The 18,239-nt window shown below is 44.4% G+C and overlaps 1 protein-coding gene across 1 annotated transcript; it reads right to left on the bottom strand.

Moving 5' to 3' along the window:
- Window positions 1-485: 485 nt before the first annotated feature.
- Window positions 486-17,332, bottom strand: LOC138373729 (transmembrane protein 231-like). The gene is made up of 7 exons (XM_069456286.1): window positions 17,150-17,332; window positions 16,883-17,052; window positions 6,485-6,613; window positions 6,018-6,161; window positions 3,652-3,733; window positions 3,088-3,193; window positions 486-2,264 (listed from the first exon to the last, which is right to left on the bottom strand). The coding sequence occupies exons 1-7, from the start codon at window positions 17,286-17,288 to the stop codon at window positions 2,084-2,086; spliced, it is 951 nt and encodes a 316-aa protein (XP_069312387.1). The 5' UTR covers window positions 17,289-17,332; the 3' UTR covers window positions 486-2,083.
- Window positions 17,333-18,239: the final 907 nt, after the last annotated feature.

An 18,239-nucleotide genomic window follows, 5' to 3' on the forward strand; every position in this document is an offset into this window, starting at 1 on the left:
CCTCCTCCCCCACAGTGATTTTTTCAAACTCTGTTTAGTTCAGTTGATAAAAATTCCGTATATTTCTTGCCATTTTTCATGATGTAACTACACAGTTTGGTTCATTTCAGAAGCTACCAAATTTGGTCTGTAAATAATTTGGTATTTACCAGACACAGGTAATTGCCCAGCCCCCATCTTCCACATGGCATGTGGATTCCACAGAAAACTCATTCACTTGGGGTTGGGCCAGGGAACTTTCCCCGAAGAGCTAATAAAAGCTCCACGGTCTTTGGGCAGAGCCTTGGCAAAGCAAGGCTGCTGGTGAGTAACTGGGAGAAGTGTGCGCAGCCTCTGCTCTCCCCATTCCTCCCCCAATCCAAATCCTTCCCCTTTAAAAAGCAACATGCAACCTTCCATTTTGAACCTTTTAATTAGAAATTTACAAAACATCATGGGATCTTTATACACATTTTGCATTAGAATAATTTAATAAAATGCAAAGCCATGTTTATACATATCTTTAGCCATCTTTCCATTATCTCATTACCTTTTGGGGATTTAAACCACAAACCATTTTTCATTTAAATTACAGGAAAAAAATGTAAGCACATAAACAGGCTAGGAGAAAGGCGTGTGCATGTGGTGTCAGGGAATTTTTCTGCTTCAATGCTTTAAAATAGCTTTGTTTCCAAAACTTTTATTTTGGTCAGCCTGAAAGAAAGATGCTTTGGAAATAACAATTGCTCTGCCAGGTAAACTGAGGCACATGCTGAGGGCTGTGTTTGTGAATGGGCAGGAAGCATGGATCTCAGGGGCTTTGTCCTTCCAATGCCAACGACATCCTTGGGATCACAAAGAAGGTCCCTCTGTCCTTGGGGGAGACTGCACGTGTCCTCAGGAGGAGAATGGGGCTGAACACTCAGTCTCCGAGTACCAGCTCCTGCAGACACTTGCGTGGCCACCAGGGTAATCTGGCTGGACTGCTTGTCATTCTGCTAACGGCCGGGCTGGATGGGACTGCCCAGGGTAGCATCCTCTTTACTCCCTCACTGCTTCTTGTCTCTCTCCCAAAGCTGTCCACTCTGATGGGCAACCTGATCCTTAGACAAGGGAAATACAAGTCTCTGGGCTTCCCACTAGCCCTGCAGATAAACTTGTGGTTGCCAGGCAGTGGGAGCCAATACCAACAACTCTTCCGTCACCCTGTCCTTTTCAGTTAGGGGGAGGCTGCCAAGGAGGAGCAGTGGCAAGTGTCCAGGCTGCTGGGTGAGGGCCAGAGAGAACCTGTTGTTACAGTCCTAGTTCCCCATCGCTGCTGAAGGGGGGTCCTAGTGAAACAGCACTTGCGACTTCAGCCTGCCATTCCAGGGGCACAGACAAAGGGCAAAAGGCAGGGCGATGACAGCCACAGTAGGGCAGGGAGAGAGGGCTGTTCAGCCCAGCTGATGACGGATGACTGTCAGAGCGAGGGCAGGTGGATCATCCCAGGGTCCTTCAGTCATTCACCCTCATGCACAAGGTTCAGTGGCCCTAATACTTGTGCCCGGTCCCTCCACAGCTCCAGTTAAAGGGCTCAGTTCTGGAAATCGAAGCTCTGAGTGGGAAACGGAGAATCCCAGGAGTGGAAAGTGCTAGTGATTTACATATTTGTCACAAGAGCCTGGAAAAGAGTAAAAAGTGGTTCACAACAGGGAGAAGAAATGCACACTGTGTTTCTCAGTTCCAGAGAGGAAAAGTCTTTGCCTGACCAGAGATGGGACTCTTTCCAAGACATCTGAACTAAACATAATTTTCTCCTGAAATTCAAGGCTAAGGCAGGAAAACAAACAAACAAACAAACAAACAAAAACCAAAGGCAAATTATGGCTCCGAAGACCCCTCAGACCTTTCTATAAATTACTTCCTGATGGCTTTGTAGGTGCTTAGAACACATGGAATTTGTGCAGAGCAAACTTGGGAAGAACTGTTTTTGTGTCTCAGGGGAAAAACACTGAAGCCCACGGGGTCCGCTGGGCTCCTGCAGAAATGTCGTAGGATGGCAGTTCTCAGAAGACAACAGTGAGGTAGCCTTGTTCCTGCTGAGTGTTCAGAAATGGTCTTCTTAGGATAAGTGCTCCTTATACACTTCTCCATGGGGCGTTGCATTTGCAGGGATTGTTGTCACCACCTGATTCTGAAACACAAATATCTTGATTTTTTCAAACACCCAGAGGAAGATGAGCAGGATACTGACATACTGGACCCAGGCGAACTTTATCATCTCCCAGAATCCTGGTTGATAAGTACAGACAGTTAAGGAGTCACACGCCACATGTTGTAAGTATGAAAAGAAAACCCAAGCTGGAGATGGTCTTGTCTGAATTACCTGAAAAGCGGGGAGGGCACGAGGAGTTGGACCTCGGTCATGTACATACCTAGATGGAATCTGACGTGTTGACCTTGGCCAAATTGTAAAACCAGTTGCCTGTGATTAGGACTCTATATACTGGACCTGATTACCAGCCTCCTGGAGAGACAGCTACACTGAGCTATATTCATCATCGACTAGAGGCATCCTACGCTGGTAACCAGCTCTCATCAATCATGTACTGTGCTGAAACCTCCCACAGGTGTCAGCTCACAGCAGCCCTCATAAACCCCTGACTATCCTCACCTGGACGGCGCACAAGTTAGCCACTTGCTAGATTTGCGTCTCCTGAATTGCAATTTCTACAATCTCTATTGAAACATCTTCTCTTTTGTTTGCTTCTCTGCAATGTTGATTTTATTTCTTACTACTTGACATAGTCAAAGTTAAACCAAGATTTAGGTCACACAGGAAATGGCAAGAAAGTTTCAAACACTCTTGAGATAAAAGGGATAATATATGATTAAGACATAAATACAAAGGTTTCTGAGCTAGAACAATTGTTCAGAAAGAAAGACGAACAAGAAACGAATTTTCTTTCCTGTAGGAACAACAGACAGACAGTCATTTGTGTGGAGTTACAACACTGTAGTGATCTCCAGTCTAAGGCTTCCCACATCTGTTCCTACATGGGACAACTGAGGAATAACCACTTTTTGGAAACCAAGCTACCATTAACTCTTTCATGTAAAGGATATGAAATGACTTCCACAGGGTATCGGATGACAGCATTAATCACAAAGGGGGCTTCAGCGGCCCTGCCCACCAGCCAGATGGGGTTGGGGTCATCCAGGACGGTGGTGACTGCAACACAATCATTAACCATTAATCGGGACTGCCCTTTACCCTGCCAGGGGAGGGCTATAAAGACGCTTTAATTCCGGTGGGAAGCCTGCGCTTCTGAACTGAAAGAAATCATTCAGAAGGAAAGAGAAATTACATGTGCAAAGAAAAGAAAAGAAAACTCAAGTAGGCTTGTATTTTTACAAAAGGAAACTCATCAAGCCAGGGGTGGGATAAATATGGCAATTAATCATCACTAACCTGCTGGCCCACAGGAGGGGTGGGGGAGGGCTGTGGCAGGTCTAGAGATAAGGACAGAGGGGACGGATCCTGGGTAGTCTGTCTGCTCCCATCACCAAGCATTTGCTGGTTCTGACATTTTGCTCAGGACAAGGGTTCCAGTTCTTTTTGTCTCCGTTGCCCTCACGAACCTGGAAAGTCCTTGGGCCGTGGCTGAAAGTCCCCAACTCCCGACTCACCATTCCTTTCCTGGTAGGCAGCAACAATGTGGGTGAGGTCATAGTCACGGGCAAAAGGGCTGGTCCCATTGATCACGGACACCTGGACATGGCAGGAGGACGTGGTGTGAGCACCGAAGAGGCTTCTCCTCCCTTCTCTCCTCTGTCTACCCTCCTGCCCACCCAGGCTGCGGCCACAGACCACCCTCTTCAGCTTGGTGGCCTGTTCCATGAGCAGTGAACTTTTCTTCAAGGACAAATAAACCCTCCTGTGACAATTTAAGTCCCTTTACTGTCAGTCTTTCCTTCTGTGGGGATGGAAACAAGGGTCAATATCCACCTCTCACAGGTTTTAATACTATTTATAAAATACCCCTCTCCGCTCCAATGGGAGAAACAGTTCCTTTAATTTTCTTTAACAGACCATATTTCCAACTCCTTTGTCTTTTTCTTGCTCTTCTCTGATGCTCTCTAATGTCTTTATCTCTTAAAATTAGAAATGGAAATAGATAAAATGCATATAGTAAGCATATGATCCCCTAAAGAAGGAAATGATTTCTTGCCCTATAATTTCATATTCCTGTTAAATTAATCTGATATATAAATGTTCAAGTAAAAAGTTCCAATGATAAGGTTATACATTATGTGTATCAATAAAAAGTGCCGTATTAAATTTTTATGACTGCCTCACTTTATAACGTACATTTATTATAGCTAGAGTGACCATAGAGCTCAGTTAATACGTAACAGTCCTGGTTTATGGCTGTAATAACTGATAATCCTTCTTTGACTTTAAAGTTACCTCAGACCAACTAACATGGTTTCCTTTGTGATAAAATAAATTTAGGGGGCCGGGCGCGGTGGCTCACGCCTGTAATCCTAGGACTCTGGGAGGCCGAGGCGGGTGGATCAGTTGAGCTCAGGAGGTTTGTTCGAGGTCAGGAGTTCGAGACCAGCCTGAGCAAGAGCGAGACCCCCATCTCTACTAAAAATGGAAAGAAATTAGCTGGATAACTAAAAGTATATAGAAAAATTAGCCGGGCATGGTGGCGCATGCCTGTAGTCCCAGCTACTCGGGAGGCTGAGGCAGGAGGATTGCTTGAGCCCAGGAGTTTGAGGTTGCTGTGAGCTAGGCTGATTCCACGGTACTCTGGCCCGGGCAACAAAGTAAGACTCTATCTCAAAAAAATAAAATAAAATAAAGTTTAGGAATGAGTCATTAGGTGCCTGAATTCTGGATTCACAGGGACAGTTCCTGACTGTGTTACTTTCAAGCTCTGTGCCTTTGGGAAAACTAATCAATCCCAGTTTCCTCCTCTGCAACAGGAGAGTTCATTCTTTCAAAAAATCTCTCTGAGAGTTTACCAAGAGCCAGGCACTGTTTTAGGCACTGGGGTGATGGTATACAAGATGGCAGCGCTGTTAGTGCTGAGGGAGACAACAAATAAACCAAAAGCATACCTTTGGTATGTCAGGCGGCAGTAGGAAAAGTCAGTCTGGGTGAGGGAAGACGGAGGGAGGGGAACTCTTTTTAGAAAGAAGGGTCACGGAAGGACTGTGCTCAGGGACACTGCAACAGGGACATGAATGGAAGGGTCCAATAAGCAATGTGGATCCCTGGCAGAGGGAACAGCAAGCACAAACGCACTGAGGTGGGAGGTGCTTCCTGGGTTGGAGAGAGAGCAAAAAAGGCCAGGCTGGCTGGAATGGAGCAACTGGGGCAGTGATAGGATAGTGGTCGAAGAGCTGGGAAATGACAAGTGTAGGCAAATCAGAGACTGTTGTGATGATGAAATGAGATGATATATGTAAACCACTTCATTCAGGGCTGGTGTATTACCTGTTAAATAAAGTATCGTTATTATTAGGATTATTTTGATCAGGGTTTCACTCTGTTGCCCAGGCTACAGTACAGAGTACAGTCATAACTCACTGCAACCTCAAATTCCTGGGTTAATGGGATCCTGTTGCCTCAGCCTCCTGAGTGGCTAGGACTACAGGGGTATGTCACCATGCCTGGATAATCGTTTTATTTTTTGCAAAGACAGGTCTTCCTATGTTGCTCAGGCTAACTGGTATTATTTGTGAAATATTTTACATCATGATTTTACACGATCACTTGGAATAATCACGTGCGCGTTGTTTCCCTAAAAGCAGAAAACAATTTAGTTCTGTGACAAAAATAGATTATTTTCTCTTTCCTTCTAGGAGTAAATACAGGCGTACTGTCTCCATATTTTCAAAGACTTCATGGCAAGAATTCCTCAGAAGCCCTGTTCCGAGCCACTTACAGAGAAATGTTGTTTCTGCCTTTCATTCCCCTCTTCAAAGACCTTGATAAACAGTGACATAAAGAAACAAAGAAGCTGGACAAGAAGCATCCTTACATTGTATCGCACATCTAGGCCACCAGAGCTTAGCGGCTGCCTCTGCTGCAGCCTCAGGTCTCCATTCACATGTAACCGGGACCCGGGAACGGCAAAGGAGGACTGGAGAAACGCCATACTCTGCATCACAAACGTCGACATCCTCTGAAATCGGCACAAGGAGAGACAATACCAATTGCCGACAGACACGAAGGTCTCTGGGCTCTAAGCGTCACCAGTCTTGGCTGAAGCCTGACAGGTCCTGGTGTAGCCATGCAGGAAGCCTCTGCCCAGAACCCTCTGAGCTGCTGATAGCCCATAGAAATTAACATGACCCCAGTGGAAAACATTCGACTGGGCTAAGTTAAATCCCAAACTATACCACAGGAGAGTCTGCGACAGTGTGGGTCTTCCTAGCAATCAGAAGGAGGCTCTATTCTGTTAAAAGACAAAGGGAGAGGACGGCCTTCCTAAAGGGACCGACTCACGTGCAGTTGGTAGGAGAACGTCAGGATGAGCTGCACACCAAGAACGTGCTCCGTAGACTGCAGGGGAAGCTCCAGTTTAAAATGCAGCCTGTCCATTTTCCCATCCTGGTTCCTGTCTTCTTCTCTCGTCTAGGGAACACAAAGAGGGCCAGTGGCCCTGGTCCTTAAATAGGTCTGGGAAGAATCCACCTCACTTCCGAAGTTGGTCAACAGTAACACATAGCAACGAAGGAGCTGGATAACAAGAAGTACCCTCACATTGTACATCCTCGTCTCTATATACACGATGACCCACTGCCCCGCCTCACACAGGCATTAACTCCCTCACCAAAGGAGAGAGAGAAAAATAAGCAGGTATAAATGCATCAATATTAGGGACAAAGACAGTGTGCATGGCCCCTGAACTCCATACTTGTATGTCTGAAATAATCACTCGTCGAAATAAGGGGAACTTAACCTGGCAACAATAAGAGAAAACACCTGGATAACATTTGTCTCTTTCAGTGGTCTCATTTGGTCTGGTTTGTTTGTACTGGTGTTTTCTCTTTTTCTTTGTTATAAACATGCTTGGATTTGTACAGAAAATTTAAATAGCGTATCAATATCATCTTCTACTTCTTTACAAGGTAACCTTTTAAAATAGAAAAAACCCGAATGCCAATCAACATGCATTCCCCAAACAAACTCAACAGAAAATCACCAAGCTCTACTTATACATTCTTAACACACAAGTGTCTTTGCTGCAGGTTCTTGACCTTGGACCTCATCCATCATTCATGTCAGGACTTTAAAGCCTTGTGCATCTTTTAGTACCAATCAATAAAATGAAAAAGGAAACTAAGTAAAATCAGCAAAGCAACAAACCAGATATTTGATAAATTATGCAGAAGAAAGTCAGGAAACCAGGGAGAGAGCTGAGGAGGGAAAAAGACAAACTGCAGCTTAGGCAGCGTACGGCGACAGCATATGTAGGCGTACGAGATGACTAGCAGATAAGGACGGTTACTGAAATGTGATCACTGCTGACATGATTCCTCCACACAACTCTGGATCTTGTTCTACAACTGATCTTTTTTCACCACAGGTCCCCACAGGACTCTAGCATGGTATAGCAGCTTTCCCACCTGAATCCCCCATCCAGGGGTTCATTTTGCTTTCCACCATTGCCATTACGTGAGGAAGAGACTTTTTATTGTATTTCAGGCTAATAAGGTTGCTGGAGATGGAGAAATCTCAGTTTTCAGAACCGTTCAATAATTTCTTTCTGTTTAGGCAGTAACATCCTTACCCTGGGCCTTGCTTTAGAGAAACCTACCCTCCTCCTTCTGTTGGACACTATTCTCTCTGTCCTGTTCCGTCAGCTTCCCAGGTGCAGGGGAAGGATATCTGCTACCAGGACTGATGATTAAGTTTCTGAGGCAATTATGTGCTGGGAATTATGACTAGGATATATGAGAGGCAGTCTTGTCTTCCTGTGAATTTTCTTCAGTTGGTATCTGGGAACATTTGGAACACAATGGTTAGTTAACTGTCTGAAACGCATGTGTGCCTTCTGGATCTTTAGGGTTATACGGGAAGCAAAGATCAAATTTCTCAACTATCCTCTTGCAAGAGCATACTGGCCAGGAGGAAATTTCCAGAAGAATCTAGAGTCTGACAAGTGTGGGAGAAAGACAATCTCATTTCCCTTCATGTTTACAATAAATGTAAAGCCTGAGTAGGCAGAACAGGTATTATCCCCAAGGTACAGATGAGAAAATCAAGGTGCAGGGAGGTTAGTGCATTTATCAGAGGTACAGCTAGTGGTACAGGATTTGAAATCATGTCTTTGACTTCAGATCTGGTCCTCTCTCTGGGACTAAAATGTCCAGCCTTAAAAAACAATGCAAAGAGAAGATGTGGGTAGAAGAAATCTTCCTGCAAAAAGGCAGTGTGTTAAGTCTGTACAGTTGCTTGGGTGCACACTTTACTCCAAGCACGGAGAGGACAGAGATCTGGCACAGCACCAGCTAGAGTGTCTACTTGGTAAATTGGCTCATTCATCTGTCAAGTACTTTTTGAGGCGCTACTGTGCCAGGCACTATTTCAAGTAATGGGAACATAATGGTAAACAAATTAGGAAAAGTCTCCACCATAACGGAGCTCACATTCCCAGCTGAGAAGGTAGAAAATAAATCAAGAAATAAACAAGTAACAATATGAAATAGGGGTAAGTGCCATAAAGAGAAATGAAACAGGCTAAAATTAGAGAATGATCAGGGTAGAATTTAACAGAATTTTTTACAGAAACTATTCAGGATGACCTGACTTATTGGAGACCACATGAAGCGAGGTGATGAGGTCCGGGAGTGTCGGGGAAGAGGGAGCCAGGCCAACCACGTGCTCGTGCCCTGGGTGCCTGCAGGGCCAGTGTGCTGGGCAGAGGGGTGAGAGGGAGAGCAGGGCCGACAGAGTCACTGGGAGAATCGATGACACAAACTGTGTGTCTCTCACATACCACCTGTGACCAAGCTAGATTCCCACCCCACAGGGCTGTCAAAGGTTGGCTACATGTTAGCACTTTGAGCATTGATGAAATCAAGTACTGAATTCTATTTAGTTCAAAATAAGCTTAACACATGTACAACAGCTATAAAGGCAGGAATTGAAAGAGCTACCACTTCTTTAACACAAATTCTAGGTCAATATCTAAAAATCCAACTTAGAGAATTCACGAATCACACCACCTCCTTATTTCTATGAGGTATATGTATGATGTGGAACAATTTTTATATCCATTGAATGTCCCATTTGATCCCTCTGCATATCCCAGGAGAGAGGTAGGTACTATCATGCCCTGTATATAGACGGATAAATTGAGGCTGAGAGAGTATAAAGAACCCAAAGACAGAATTGGGATTAGAACCCAGGTTTGCTGACTGTTGACTCAGAGCTCCTTCTATAATAGCTCATAAGAACCCTAATTTCAAACATTTCTGATGGTTAAAGTAGGATAACCCTTTACAGATATACAGGAAATCACCACTAATGAAGTAGATAGAAAAATGCACTGCAGTCCACCTGTATCAATCAAGGTCCGGTCAGAAAAAGAGAAATGAAAATAGTTATTTTAACAGGGAGAATTTAATATAGGGCAGTATATTATAGGGCAGTAATCAGTCCCAATGGTATTAGAGGAGTGAGGAGGCACAAAGTGAACACTGCAGAACACAGAGCAAGTAACCACAGGGAGCAGCTCCCACACCCAGCGCTAGAGGAGAGAGGGAAGGGGTTGGGATTGTTAGAGCCTAGAGGCTTGAAGGAGACAGAGGCCCCAAGGAGCTGGGACTCAGACCTCAAGAAGGAGCGCTGCCCAGCTGGTGCCAGGACCTCCAGAGCTGGGAGGAAGGGAACCTGTAGGGCTGGAGGAAAGAGAGAGGGTCTTACTTCCTGTTTGCTTCTTGTCCCTGATTGTGTCATCTTGTCTGTGGTTCTTCACCCTGACAACTGGCTGCAGTTCCTGCCCACTCCTAGAACAAGGCTCATCATGCCTCCTGCTGGCAGAACCTAACAAGGAGCCAGCAGGCAGAGGAGCATGTGGTTTCCAGCATCAGCTCCAGCATCAGGAAGCAGAGCAAGGGGGAAGGTTGGTAGCTGGCACAACATCTCATAACCAGCACACCTGACTGTCCCAGTTGCTGTGAATTTAAGATGTGCCATTGTTTCCAGTCTCCTGACTTACAATATTTTTCCCATTTGGGATTCCACAGTATCTGATGGTTTGTTTGACTTTTGTTTGGTTCCTGTTTTGTTTTCATACCTTTTATTCTTTCGAGTCAGATTCCTGTATTAAAAGTTAATTTCCTGGGCTATACCAGTGTCCACTTCGTCATATACTTGTCAGCACTGGGTTCTCCATTCTTTCTCTTTATGTTGAAAATACACTTTGGCATCAGTCTTTGGATGTCCATCGAAGTAGGGACTGCTACTTCATGGTGCCTAGACTCATCAAATCCTTGCTACCTGTTTTAATTATCTAAGACACCATCGAATATAAAATCAACCATTATTTCATATACCAGTAAAACGGAAAAATACTCCCAATTAAACTATGACACAATGTTTTCTAACCACTTATTTATTTTATACTTATTGAAAGAGCTTTTAGATTTGGACATATTTATGTCAGATATCATGCTAGTTTACTTAGAAAAATATGAGCAAAATAAATTGTTCTAGGGTTCTTAAAACTTCTTCACAACCTCATTTTTTGAATAACACCTTAATTTAGTCAATGATGTCCACACTTTTCCATGCAATTTTGTCCTTTGTACCATCAGCCATGTTGGTGATATGGCATTTAAAAGAACAATCCATATAAGAAATTAACACCCATTGGTGTTAAAAGCAAGCTTTTAAATTATGTAGAGCTTTCTTATTTGTGAATGCCTCTTGAACTTCCCCTGGTAGGTTCTCTATTTGATTCTCAGGGGCTACAACAATGTTTTATTGCCAGGCAGGGTGGCGCATGCCTATAGTCCAGGGCAGGAGGATCAACTGAGCCCAGCAGTTTGAGTCCAACCTGAGCAACATGTGAGACCCTGTCTCACATGGTTTTGATGGTGGCACTTTTGTCTACAGTGAGAACGACGCCAAGCCTGCCTCCTGGCCCACAGCTAACGCAAGGCAACGCACTCTGATTTCAGAGATGAAATCAGACACAAGGTACTCTCCACTTGTGCTCTGGTATTCTTCTATTGCCATCAGCTCCCATATCCTCTGGGTCCACACATGCCTTAAAGAGCCACATCAGGCTCACTGAGGGAAAAGGTCACTCTGTTTTCTTCTTCCCTTGTGAAAAACAACAAAACAGACTTTTAAAGCATTAAAAACATAGGGACTTCAGAGATGCTGTCAAAGGTGAGCCGACCAAAGCAGAAGCAAGGCCATTTGTGACTTCTGCAGTATTTCTCCAAATTAGCAACAACGTAGCCACCTCCCAGCATTTGTTTAAAACTTGATCCCAAACCACGGCTTCCTTTGCTTCAAGGACAATTTCGCAGACAGGTTGATGCTACTTTGGCTTTATGTTCAGAATTAGAAAATAAAAGTATTTTGTTACAATAAGGGTTAAGATTTTAAGCTGTGGCATAGGAAACACTGAGTTGCAATCCAGACTCTGTTCAGTTGAAAGCTAAGGCAAATTATACCATTTCTCTGAGTCTGTTCCTTCATCTTTAAAAGAGGGGCATGACCTCCACCTCACAGGGTTGCCACAGGGGTTAAGGAGATAATGTAGTTTTAAAAACGTAATAGCTAACACTTCCCAAGTGATTATTACAGGCCAAGTACTATGTAAAGCTGTGGTCCCCCAATTCACAACTCTGGCCTGCCCAGCTCCCCAATACACCCCGATCTGTGGAAAAATTGTCTTCCGTGAAACCAGTCCCTGGTGCCAAAAAGGCTGGGGATTGCTGATGTAAAGGACATTTAAAAGCATAATGATAAAATGCTTATTATATGCCTGAGGCATAGTAAATCAATAATATTTACTACTATGGCTTGTATGCATATCACCGGGCCACCTCCTACATGCATTTTTGCATATTGTGATGGGATTCACATACCATAAAATCCACCCTTTCAAATAATACTATTCAGTAAATTTTAGTATATGCAAAGTTGTGCAACCATCACTACTATCTAATGCCAATTTCAGAACGTTTGTATCATCCCCAAAAGAGATCCCATATCCATAGCAGTCACTTCCCACGTATCTCCCCATCCCCTTGCTCAAGCCCCGGCAGCCCCTCATCGACTTTCTGTGTCAATAGATTTGCCTCTTCTGGACATTTCACATAAATGGAAAATAGGATATGCGCTGGTTTGTGGCTGGATTCTTTCAGCTAGCATGTTTTTAGGGTTCATTCGTATTGTAGCACATACCTTGACTACAATTCTTTTTAAGTCTCAATAATATTCCACTGTATTGACATATCACACTTTGTTTACCCACTCAACCATTGAAAGACACTTGAGTTATTCAGACTCTTTTGCCATTATGAATAATACTGGTATGAACTTTTGTGTACAGGTTTTTGTGTAGATTTATGTCTCAATTCTCTTGGGTATACATGTAGGAGTGGAAATGCTGGGTCATACGGTAATTCTATGTTTAATTTTTTGATGAACTGCCAAATGGTTTTCCAAAGTGGCCACACCATTTTATGTACTTACTTTCTTTTTTTTTTTTTTTTTGAGACAGAGTCTCACTCTGTTGCCCAGGCTAGAGTGAGTGCCGTGGCGTCAGCCTAGCTCACAGCAACCTCAAACTCCTGAGCTCAAGCGATCCTCCTGTCTCAGCCTCCCGAGTAGCTGGGACTACAGGCATGCACCACCATGCCCGGCTAATTTTTTGTATATATATTTTTAGCTGTCCATATAATTTCTTTCTATTTTTAGTAGAGGTGGGGTCTCGCTCTTGCTCAGGCTGGTCTCGAACTCCTGAGCTCAAACGATCCGCCCACCTCGGCCTCCCAGAGTGCTAGGATTACAGGCGTGAGCCACCGCGCCCGGCCTGTACTTACTTTCTTTAATATTTTTATTACTTTTTGTTTTTTTTAAATGGGCACTTTCTAACTTTTTCCTTTCAAAATTGTTGTCAGTTACATTTAAAAGTCTTAAATATGTATTATATTAGTTATTAGTACAACATTAAAAAGTTACAAAAGGGTACATAGTAAAGAAGTTTCTTTCCTACCCTAATTTCAGCCAATTATGTCCTTCTCCAGGGGCAATTAATGTCATTTTCTTTTGTAGCCTTCCAGAGATATCCAAAGGGAAAGAAATATATATGTGTGTGTGTATACATATAGTCTTTTTGTTATTGTTTTCTATTATTTTCATATAAAATGGAAGCATACTACACACAATTTATCTTTTGTATAGCATCAATTTCTCTTGAAGATGTTCCACATCAGTATCTGCAGAGACACCTCATTATAAAAGAATAGCTATGTAACATTCCACTGGGCAGATATCTCACAATTTCTCTGAGTCTCCTATTGATTTGTAGGTTGTTTGCAATATTTGCTGTTACAAGGCTGCAAGGAGCAAAGTTTTACATATGCCATTTCACATGTGTGTACAAACCTTAGGATACCTTACTAGAAGCAGCAGCAAAGGCACATGGATTTGTAATTTTGATAAGTGTTGGACCCAAGTGTCTTTTGGATTGCAGTTGAGGTCTATTCCTCCATTGTGTATTCAATTCATGTTTTGGTATCTCATGATTTTAAACAATTCCCAAGCCAAGAGTTCAGCCATGAAGGAAGCAAATCATTTACTGAGGAAGACTGAAAATGATAAGGTCATAAATTACTTAGAGCTATTGGTCTAGAATGATGGGGGGGAAAAAGACTAAGAAAAACACAACTGTTTTGTGTTTTACTGAACAGTTTAAAATTATGCAATATTAAAAAAAATTAATGGTCTGGGCACCATAAAAGTAGGAGGTAGGCCGGGCGCGGTGGCTCACGCCTGTAATCCTAGCACTCTGGGAGGCCAAGGCGGGTGGATCGTTTGAGCTCAGGAGTTCGAGACCAGCCTGAGCAAGAGTGAGACCCCATCTCTACTAAAAATAGAAAGAAATTATATGGACAGGTAAAAATATATATAGAAAAAATTAGCCAGGCATGGTGGCACATGCCTGTAGTCCCAGCTACTCAGGAGCCTGAGGCAGGAGGACTGCTTGAGCCCAGAAGTTTGAGGTTGCTGTGAGCTAGGCTGACGCCATGGCACTCTACTCTAGCCCAGGCAAGAGAATGAGACTGTCTCAAAAAAAAAAAAAAGTAGGAGGTAGTCTTTACTTGGAATCCACACACCAGAAGCAGGGGGAGGCGAGTGCAGTGCTCTGGAGAGAGTGGTTTCTGGTTACAGAGATAAGAGACTAACCACCAGTCCAACTAGGGAGTCCCCCACTTGAGGTGAATGAGCAAGTAAAAAGAACCAATGAATGAACCCTAATGCTATATCCTTGTTTTCATTATTATAATATTTCTTAGACTCAAATAACCAGAGAGGATAGAAAGGAATATATAATACAAACAAACAAACAAAAAAACTTCTACCAAAAATTCATGACACGGAATGCTAAAGTAAAACTAACAAGTTAATACTTTGGGTTTGAAATGGAAAAAAAAAAAACCTATTGCTTTCACTTTTGGAAAAGAAATACACGAACATGAAACACAAGAAGCACAAGTGAGTATACAGTGTAAAGTTAACTCAATCTTGACAGTGGCCTCTCATCTCTTCTCCAGAGGCATCATATTCTCAAATAAGAATAAAAATAGGCAACATGTAATGATAAATGAGAACAACTGAAAGACATGTGTCTTCTATTCCAGTTCTATTTTTAAAATCAATTTAAAAGACGGGATCATTTAAAGAATCAAAGAGTTCAATGATGCTACAGAAAGCATCCAAATTCCGTGGCAAATATTTTTATCTCATTTACTGGATAACTTAGAAATGTATCTCCAGATCTTTAAATAATATTTGCATTGGTACTTCTCAATTTCTCAGTATTAGGCATTCTCTCTTCACTGCTCACAAGGAAAGATGAAGATTTAGCATTTTCTCCCGTAATCCTCAGCCCCTACCAAATACATGCAGCACATCATTCTCATTCCCCAATAAAGTTAAACTTTCATTTCAATCAGTCAACATAATGTGTTCACATAATTAAAACTATTCTAATCCTATTCACAACTCTGATTATATTTCCTTTCTCATTTTTTCTTACTTTTTATTTTCTGGTGGCTAATGACTATTTTATTTGCTTGCTTAGTTTTCTATGTACTTTTTACAATTTCAACAAACAGCTTCTATTCCAGTTCCTCACAATTTGATGTTAGAAGGCATAAAATTTAGACAAAATCTTGTTCATTGAAATATTACCCCTAATAGTGAAAAAGTCAAAGCAAATCAAATATCTACCAACAGGGAACTAATCAAATACATTACAGTTGTCCTATATCATGAAATGCTTTGCAGGCCTCAAAAAGAATAAGGTTGATCAAGTATTGATACATGTACCAAACTGAGCCTTTATTTTGCTGTCATTATGTATACCTTCAACTCCAGTATCTCATAGTGAGCATGTATTTTTGTAATCAGAAAAAATAAGAAAATTTTAAAAGTACTGAGAGAAAAATAATCTGAATAATATTTTGCTCGTGGTTATTCATATGATCTTTTTTTTTTTTTTTTTTTTTGAGACAGAGTCTCACCCTCTTGCCCAGGCTAGAGTGCCATGGCGTCAGTCTAGCTCACAGCAACCTCAAACTCCTGGGCTCAAGCAATCCTCCTGCCTCAGCCTCCCGAGTAGCTGGGACTACAGGCAATGCGCCACCATGCCTGGCTAATTTTTAAAATATATTTTTAGTTGTCCAGCTAATTTCTTTCTATTTTTTTTTTTTTTTTTTGGTAGAGACGGGGTCTCACTCTTGCTCAAGCTGGTCTGGAACTCCTGAGCTCAAAGGATCCATCCGCCTCGGCCTCCCAGAGTGCTAGCATTACAGGCATGAGCCACCACGCCCGGTCCCAATCAGATTTTTAAATGCTGTATTTTATTTAGTTCTTGGGGAAAAGTCTGATTTTTTGTCCCCAGCTACACAAGTTTGGTATGTAGGCCAATCATCTAAGAGATGTCTGAAGAGATTCAACTCTGGAAAAAGGAAAATCAGAACTTCTGAAATAAAATGTTTTCAGAAAATGAGTGCAGAGGGGTGACTGTAAAGGAAGCACTCGCTTATCCTGAACCGAAAACTAAATTTTAGACGGTGAAATACCTCAATTTGATCCCGGGCAGCTGCAGGGTGGCCCAGCATCTAATGACAGGAGCCCAGCGAGGCGCGCCTCGGCCAGAGCACGCTCTGGAGGTCGCTTAACCCGTCAGAGCCTTGGTTCCAGGGCTCAAGTCTGCGTGAAAATGCCCGCCCTTTCCTTTTCTACAGGGTCGGGATGTAGAAACGCAGCGACACGGTCGGGGGTTATCGACTTCGACAGCGCTCGGCCTCCAAGGCTCCTAAAGGGACTTCTCGTAACCACCCTTCCGTGAGGCCAGGCCCACGGACGTGAGGCGGGGCAGGGGCAGGCCGTCCCCAGACTCCCGGACTCTGTCAGGACACACACGCCGACAGCAAGGCTAACTTTCCCGGGGCTGTGAACGCCTGGGCGAAGGGGACTAAAACAACACATTTACTCCCTGGAAATTAAACGCATGCGCAGGCCAGAGAGCCCGTGTACACAGCCTCCGCGGGGTCGGAGGCCTCAGGGCTCACGCTCCCCAGCCGGGCAGTTCGCCCCGCTCCACCACCCTCCACCCCCGCTCAGCCCCGGGCGGGAATCACGCACCGACACGAGCGGGACGCGCAGGCGATCCCTCTGCAGCCGGTTGAAGGCGGGGAACGTGCTCCAGGCGAGGACCCCTCCGCGCTCGGGTCCCAGCAAGGCCACGAGCAGCACCTGGTGCTGGAAGCGCACGGTCGGCTGCTCCTCGTAGCTGCTCCGCTTCAGCCAAAAGCCTGAGTCAAGGAGGGCGGTGGGGACGCGTCAGGACGGCCGGCCCGGGCCGAGCGGGCCGCGGGGAGCTGTGGTGCGCACCGGCCGCGGCAGGCTCACCGTGGCTCCGGAAGGCCACCAGCAACGGCGGGATGTAGGTGAGCGCGGCGGCCAGCAGCAGGAAGAGCGCGGCTTTGGAGCAGAGCCCCGCGCGGTAGCCGCGCTCGACCGGGTGAGAGAAGAGTTCGTGGAGCGCCATGAGCGCCGCGCGCAGCCAGCCCGCCCGCCGGGCTCCCTGGGCGATTCGAGACAGACGAGCAAGTTTGGCTTCTGTTGTTTGCCATCGCCGTGGTCTCCACGGCAACCGGCGGCGCAGGCAAAGGAACCAATCGCAAGGACGGGGGCTTTGGCGGGGCGGGGCTAACGCGGCAGCGCGCGCCGGTGGACAGAGGCCCTCGCTTAATGCGTGCGTCTCCTTGAAGGCTAAGTGGGCGCGTAGTAGGATGGTTCTGTGGACCTGAGTCGTAGCCATAGTCTGTGTTAACATTTGTGTAAAATAAGATTTCATAAAAGTTGACTTATAAGTAAAGACCTGCTTCTGTGTCACCTATTAGCCCCCAATTTGGTTCATACCAGTCCCATGGTCCTGGGCTAAGATCAAAGCTAGGTTCCTTTGCCTCCAAGTTTTCTGTTGCTTCCATGATGCTCCACGGCAGGACGGCCGCGGGAACGGAAGAACACAAATCCCCAGGCTCTTGGAGGGATAGAGGTGAATCACTACATTAGCTGTCTCGGATGTGCCTTGTTACACTGTATTGGGTACAAGCTAGGCTACAGGTTTTAGGGGGAAGCTATGGTCGTCCCCAAAGATAACATTGGTTTATCATTTAATTGAAGGCTTTGGCTGGCGCGGTGGCTCACCCCTGTAATTCAAGCGCTTTGGGAGGCCGAGGCGGGAATAAACACTTTAGCGTGTTTGAGACCAGCCTGGGCAACATAATGAGACCCTACCTCTACAAAAGATAAAACAAATTATCAGAACAAAGAGAGAGAGAGAGAGAGAGAGAGATATGAAAAATTGGCCAGGTGTGGTGGTATGTGCCTGTAGTCCCAGCTACTCAGGAGGCTGAGGCAGGAGGATAGCATGAGCCTAGGAGTTAAAGGTTGTAGTGAGCTATGATGCCACTGCACTCCAGTCTGGGTGTCAGAG

This window comes from Eulemur rufifrons, chromosome 23, assembly GCF_041146395.1.
Source record: "Eulemur rufifrons isolate Redbay chromosome 23, OSU_ERuf_1, whole genome shotgun sequence".
NCBI lineage: Eukaryota > Metazoa > Chordata > Mammalia > Primates > Lemuridae > Eulemur > Eulemur rufifrons.

Bases quoted from the DNA above. Each gene is read 5' to 3' on its own strand.
- LOC138373729 (XM_069456286.1), bottom strand. From the start codon at position 17,288: ATGGCGCTCCACGAACTCTTCTCTCACCCGGTCGAGCGCGGCTACCGC. The intron at 17,053-17,149 runs GTGAGCCTGCCG...TCCTTGACTCAG, and splicing joins GGTGGCCTTCCGGAGCCACG to GCTTTTGGCTGAAGCGGAGC. The intron at 2,265-3,087 runs ATATCCTTTACA...AACTGTCTGTAC, and splicing joins TACCCTGTGGAAGTCATTTC to TTATCAACCAGGATTCTGGG.